Source organism: Glycine soja, chromosome 2, assembly GCF_004193775.1.
Source record: "Glycine soja cultivar W05 chromosome 2, ASM419377v2, whole genome shotgun sequence".
In the NCBI taxonomy this organism is placed as follows: Eukaryota; Viridiplantae; Streptophyta; class Magnoliopsida; order Fabales; family Fabaceae; genus Glycine; species Glycine soja.
Genome location: NC_041003.1, coordinates 33,419,210 through 33,426,713, shown reverse-complemented (window position 1 = coordinate 33,426,713; position 7,504 = coordinate 33,419,210). Strand labels below are relative to the sequence as shown.

The 7,504-nt window shown below is 31.4% G+C and overlaps 1 protein-coding gene across 1 annotated transcript; it reads left to right on the top strand.

The window, feature by feature from the left end:
• The first annotated feature begins 452 nt into the window (after positions 1-452).
• On the top strand, positions 453-1,352 carry LOC114375302. The gene has a single exon (XM_028333079.1). It carries the CDS (start codon positions 453-455, stop codon positions 1,350-1,352), a length of 900 nt encoding a protein of 299 aa, XP_028188880.1.
• The last annotated feature ends 6,152 nt before the right edge of the window (positions 1,353-7,504 follow it).

The following is a 7,504-nucleotide window of genomic DNA, read 5'->3' as shown; positions in this document are numbered from 1 at the left end:
GGGTGGAGACAATGATCATAAGAAAATTCCTTGGGTGAAATGGGCTGATATTTGCCTGCCCAAGAATGATGGGGGTCTGGGGATAAAGGATATTTCGAAATTCAATGTAGCTTTGATGGGTAGATGGATATGGGCTTTTGCATCTGCTCAGCAACAGCTTTGGGTAAGAATTTTAAATTCTAAATATGGTGGCTGGTCAGAATTCCAAAATGATACACACTAATCTGAGTATCTTGACAGGTGGATCCACTACGATTTCTATAACTCTTTTGTAATTATAGTACCCCTGGTACTGTTATTTTAATATACATATCCTATTTTGCTCATAAAATAAATGGAGTAGAATTCTCACTTCAAAGTACAAGGGGTGGAGAGGATTGGAAGAGGGCCTTCCTAAGCAGACCCATTCCTTTTGGTGGTCTGATTTGAGGTCTATAATTCATCACAGCAGCATGGGTGATGTCTTAAAGCAGTTTCTTTGGAAATTGGGTAGTGGTGATCAAATACTATTTGGGGAAGATTCTTGGGTAGGTGATGGAATAACTCTTAAAGATAAATACCCAGAATTGTATCAAATATCCTCTCAAAAATTTCAGACAGTGGAAAGCATGGGGTCCTTTGGAGAAGCTGGTTGGGAGTGGGAATTCTCACGGAGAAGAAATCTTTTCGACAATGAGTTGGGGAGAGCTTCAGCCTTTATTGAACAGGCTACAACACTAAGCCCTAATGCAGCTTTGAAGGATTATTGGGTGTGGGGAGCTGACCCAAAGGGAATCTTTACTACTAGCACTGCCTATCTTTGTATTAAAGGTGATCAGCCAATTGGCCACCTAAATCGTGGCTTCAGTCAGCTGTGGGAAATCAAAGTACCTCCTAGAGCCCTATCCTTTGCTTGGAGACTACTTTGGGATAGGTTACCGACTAAGGAAAACTTAATTAGAAGGCAAGTTGTAATTGAAAATGATCTTTGCACCTTCTGCCAAAGCCAAGTTAAATCTGCCTCTCATCTCTTTTTCACTTGCAAAAAATTTATGCCAATGTGGTGGGAGTTTAACTCTTGGGTCAAGGAAGACAGAGTTATGCATTGTAGGCCTGGGGACAAGTTCTCTCAGCACTTCTCCTTGGCTGGTTCGAGGGATTCTAATAGAAAGTGGAAGATTTGGTGGATAGCAGCTACAATATCTATTTGGAACCTTAGAAATGACATCATTTTTAAAAATCAACCGTTTGTCATCTCTAAGCTGGTGGATAATGCAATCTTTCTCACCTGGTCTTGGTTGAGGGGGTGGGAAAAGGACTTTGTTGTTCCTTTTCAGCAATGGTCCTCATCTATGTCTTTGGCCTTTACCTAGTGTGGGGTGTATGGTTGGGTTTTGTAGTTTTCTTTGTTGGGTTGTTATTTTGTTGCTTATGTTTTCACGTCTCAGGATATGGCATCCCCTTTGTATCCAATGAAAGCAAATCATTCAATTAATATGAACATCACTAAATTTTTATAGAAAAAAATGAAGAAAAGTATACTAATTCATTTTCACTCTATGCTAGAAATCTACCAAAACATGCACACAAAATTTTGTTGAAAACAAAAATCCAGGCCTCCAAACAACAAAAACTGGATACAAACTTAAACCAACAAAAACTGGATACAGAAAGAACACTGTACTTACCTAGGATCAGCTCCAGACAAGGATAGATAAACCCACCCAGTTGGCTTCACGAGTTCCACGGTCTTAATCTCCAAAAATTGTTCCCAAAGTCAACACCAAATAATTAAGCATAATCATCCCAATCAAACCCAAACCAATGAAATAAAAATTTACCTTCAAGTTGTGAAAACCATCACCGGCACGGATGGAAACTTTGCTTGGCGTGTAACTCTCGTCAAGCACAATCAACTGCCACAACAAAATGAAACCCCACATTACAATTCTTATTGATACTTTTATATGGTTAGCCAAGTGGACAAAATGACCCAATAATTTGATAAGAACCTTCGGACAATGCCACCGCACTGATTAAGAACTTACTAAGAAGAGCAGCAAACTAAGGTAGAGCTCATACCTTGTTAACTGGCAGCGTAGAAAGCTTTGAGCTTTGAGCACCCACGACTGTTCCAAGAGCAGTGTAGGGTTTTTTCGACCCACACAGTTCCAACAGCAGTGTAGGGTTTTCTTCAACTTTTCTTCGATAGGAGGTTCTGTGGGTTCCAGCCAGCGGTTTCCGACAGTATCGAAATGAATGTGGGGCAATGTGGGTGTCGACCGAGCGGTTTCCGGCAGATTTCAGGTGGGAGGAGAAAGAGAAGAAAGAGTGCAGCAGGGTTTTCGAGCGCGCGAGTTGTGAAATTTCAACACGTTTTAACTTATTAACATAACAACATCAACATCAGTTTTTTAAGGATAACCGATGTTAGGATGAATTTGTTAACATCGGTTTTCTAAAAACCGATGTTAACTTCAACAAGGTAACATCGGTTTCTCAAAAAACCGATGTTCAGTTCAACTCCTTAACATTGGTTTTGTCAAAACCGATGTTAACACTATGAAGTTAACATCGGTTTTTACAAAATCGATGTTAACATATTCATCTTAGCATCATGTAACATCGGTTATTTAAATAATCGATGTTAACATTAAGTAGTTAACATCGGTTTTTATAAAACCGATGTTAAGTAACTCCATTTATTTACAAAAATACCACCGCGCTTTCGTTAACATCGATTTTTGCAATAATCGATGTTAATTGACCGATGTAGAAAATCTTTTTTTTAGTAGTGTATATTACAAAAAGATATGTTGCATTATAACTAAAAATAATAATAATTATAACAAATATATAATATAACTTCATGGAATAATTTTATTTTTAGCATATATTTGATCAATGTATTATATTTTTCACTTATATATGTTTTTCCTTAAAAGATATTCAAAATTTGTGATTTTTCATGAAAAAAATTTCATGATTGTTCCCTACAATTTAAAAAATATTTCCTTTACTCCCTGCCGTCAGGTTCCGTCAAATGATTGTTAATGTGCCAATTAAAAGGACATGTCACACGTCACGTGAAAAAAAAAAATCAGGTTTTATCAACTTTTTAAATCGGTAATATTTATAACAGAGGTAGAAAACGTTATTATTCTACATCTCTAATACAATTAATGTAAAAATTGTAAAACCTTATGCATTTTATATCAACATACATGTGGGCAGGTGATGTATGTCTTTAATGGACACCTTAGTAACCATTTGACGGAACTTGACGATAGGGAGCACATAAAAAAAATTTAAAATTGTAGGTAGCAATGCAACCATGGAAAAAAAAAAAAATTAGGGAGCAATAGAAAAATTTTGGTATTTTTTAAGAATCCAAAATATATTTAAACTTTTTTTTTTTGCAAAAATAACATGCGGCAAAAAACTCCCTTAAATAACACCAAAAGATTCATATTTTTACAATTAAAATTTTAAACAATTAAATATTCGTTTATTGTAAAATTAGTAGTCAAAAAGTATTTATAAAGGACTGGTGCTTCCACTGCATTATAATAAGATATGTTACATTATAACATATTATGATAGAACTTTATGAGATCTTGTCCAAAAGAAAACAGAACTTTATGAGATAACTTTTTCAACAAAATAATTATATTTTATCATTTTATAAAACGTATTAATTTTTTTAAAAAATAACAGGTTGGAAAATCAGGGAGTCCTTTAATTAGCACCAAAAGCGTTATATTTTTTAATGAACCTTTTAAAATAGTCAAGTATTTGTTTATTGTCTGCAAAACTAAATTCAGTTTAAGTTGTTCCTGATGAATCAATTTGTTGTTGAAATTCTTAAAAATAAATTAATTTGGTTCTTAAATTTTTAAAAATCCAAGGTAAAAATTGAATCATTTAAAATAACCTAGAGACCATATTAATTTTTTTTAAAAACTTTAAAGAATAAATTAAATCTTTTAAGAAATTGGAAATCAAATTAATTCATTTTTAAGAAATTAAAAATTAAATTGAACCTTTTTAAAATTTGAAGACTAAATTAAAATATTTAAAATAATTTGAAACCAAATTAATAATTAAACCTAACTAGGCACTAAAACTTTGGTACATGGCAATGGCACATGGCCTTGAATATATGCATTCTTTCTATGATTAAAATAGGTTTAAATATATTTTTTATTCCTAATAAATATTTAATTTTATATTTACTCCCTAATAAATTTTGGTTTAACGACGAGTCTCCAATAAAACAACAATTTTTATTTTTGATCCTTGACACTTATTTTTAGCTCCTAATAAATAAAAAAAAATTTGTATTTGCTACTGATAAATATTTTTCATTTGTTATTAATACACACTAAAACAAAAATTTGTTAATTTATTAGGAAACAAACACAATTTTTTTAATTTTTTAAGGATTAAAACAAAATATTAAGAATAAAAAATAAAAATGTTATTTTATCAAAGACTCAACACAAAATAAAATTTAATTAGGAACAAATACAAGAATTGAGCAATTAGTAAGGATCAAAAAGTCATTACAATAATATAGTAATGCAAAAGTAACTAAAAAACTACTAATAATTGGAACGGCATGCTATTTAATTTATGGTTAGTTACAAACAACTAACGAAATAGAGAATGAGAGATATTTCACAAGAAAGGATAAAACAGATCAACAAGAGAACTTGACCGTAATGGGATTACGGTATGTTTGATAAGTTATTTTAATTAATTTTTAATTTTTTTATTAGTCAAAATAAAAATAACTATGAATCATAGTGCTTCACATGTTAATTATATTAAAATTAAATTCATATAACAAATATATCAATATCAAATTTTAATAAAATATTTGTAATTATGTATTTTTTTTAAATATCAAATGTGTGAATCAACTAACACAATATTATTTCAACTTAATAAATAGTCTCAAATCTAAGTCTTAGTATATAATTACCTTTTTTTTTGTTGCATAATATATAATTACATTAACTACTCCAAAATTAGTTGTAATGAACGATACATGTTATTTGTAACAAAAGAAAATATAATATAATGTAAAATATATTTAAATAGAAAACAAACTAAACGTATTTCTTAAGAAAAACTCAATATTACAAATGTAAATCATCGGTTTCACATGTTAGTAATAATCTTTGTGAATTTATAATAAGAAATTGTATATACATTAATCATAATTTTTTTAAAAAAGATAATTATATTTTAAAAATCTATTAAATTAGAATAAATCATGTTAGTAAAAAACAAGGACAAGGACAAAGAGGAGAAAAAAAATTAAAATAATATATTAAAAAAATTGTAATAGCAGATTGCTTTGTTTCACTATCTTAAACAACGAAAGATTTCATCTTTTTCTTTATGAAAGGCAACGAGAGATTTAATCTTAACAGCATGTGCATTCAATCACGATGATGCAAAGATCAGTATTTATTTTCTTTTAAAAAAATGGAAGAAATTCACTTATATATGAATTACAAGTCATAGCAATCAAGAACAATTAGTTATTTTGTTATTTTACACTTTGATATTGACTATTGTCTCTCTTTAATCGATAATTTTGATTATAAGCCTTGTTGGGTTTGTCCTGATGAATAAGGTAATCGATTACTAAATCTTGTAATTGACTTAGAAAAAATGAATTTTATCTTAACTTCCTCTGTATCTTTGTAATATATTATGTTTGTAATTTTTTAATGCTTCGGAAATATAAAGACAAAAGAAACAAAAAAAACAAGAAACTAGCAAACTATCTCAGTCTTAAGTATCGAGTTCCAACAGCATCCGCTATAAGATGGATCCTTGAGCTAGAAGGGCAGTCATCAAACGCAATCCAGCTATTATCTTGATCAGAAGAACCTAACTTAGCCAAGCTATCTGCAACACTATTTCCCTCTCTCAAGATATGAAGAGAATGAGTCTTGTTCATGAAATCTCTAATCAGCATGATATTATGTTTGTAAATTATTACACTGTTCCAAAATTCTAGAAACAAAATAAGAACAATCTATACTATCACAACAAAGTTCAATCTATTACAATAGAAATAAATGGCTTGAATGAACTTTATTAAATGCATCATGAATGGATTGAATTTTTTAATAAATCAAAAATTAATTAATGAATTATTTTTATCTGATCTATTTTGATCTGAATTAAAATTTATCTGATCTATCCATTTTGTCAGCCTTAGACAAAAGTAAGGATTTTTAAAAAGATTAAAGACATATGTAGATATTTCTTTGTTGCCCACTTTTGGAACGAAGCAGTTGAATGAAATGTCTTCACGACTCATGATTAAGGCATGAAAGAGGGAATTCCAGCACATGGCATAATGAACATGTCACATGCATTTGAGCTCAAAATGTTAAAATTAAAGTTCCTTCCACTACCTTTACACAGATTGTACAACACGCCATGCATACAGTCACACACCATATTGCCTTGCTTATAAATTACGTTCCGTGTACCTTTCACTCTTCAAGACTATTTTGATTGTTTTTGAGAAGATTATAATTAACTCACTTAATTCCTACCTTTCCTTTAGGGCTTATAACTTAGTTTGTATCAAGTTTAGGTTAGGCTAAACTTTTTTAATAAATAAACTAGACTAAAACTTTTTATAAAAATCTATTAGGCTAAAAATATTTAGGTCCGGTTTGCTAAAAGGTTTCGTCGTATAACCACACGATCCAGAGAGTCCTTTGCTGAGCTTTTTGCTATCTATGAAGGAGTGCAACACGCATGGGATCTGGGGTTCAGGCACATAATCTGTGAAACTGACTCCCTTTCCTCTATGGATCGTATTCTGAAGGATAACCACATCTACCATCCTCACTATGCTCTGGTTCATTGTACAAAGGATTTGGTAGCTGCTGATTGGAACATCACGTTCGACCATACCCACAGGGAAACACATTAGTGTGCGGATTGGCTAGCCAAAGAAGGAGCCTCTTCTCCCTCATTTTCTCCCACTCAAATCTGGGAATCTAGCCCACATCAGCTCTCTTCTTGCTGTTTAGCTGATGCACTAGGCATTCAATTTGTTAGATGCTAGTTTCGCTTGTTGTCTTTAATTTCCTTTCACTGATAAAAAAAAATAATAATTAGACTAAAGTGTACACCTTGTTATCTATAGTTTATCATAGAGCATAGTTATATTGCTCACTTTGGGTCTGAAATCTCCTTTGGATACGGCTACCCTTTGGACTTTTAATCTAAGCTCCTTCGACCAAAAAGAAAATAAGGGTTCATCCAACATGCTTCCCATTGATAATTTATACTGTTTTATTTTCCTATATCCTTTGTTATTCATTCTTTAGTCTTCCTTTATTTGAGGTCCGTCAGCAATACAACCTAGCGTTATATAACTCTTCCATACTGAGACGACGGACCAACAATTTTGGCTACTGAGAATAAATAAATCTATTATTTCACAAAATATGAAGACAAAGTTGAAGATGGTGAAACTTGAACG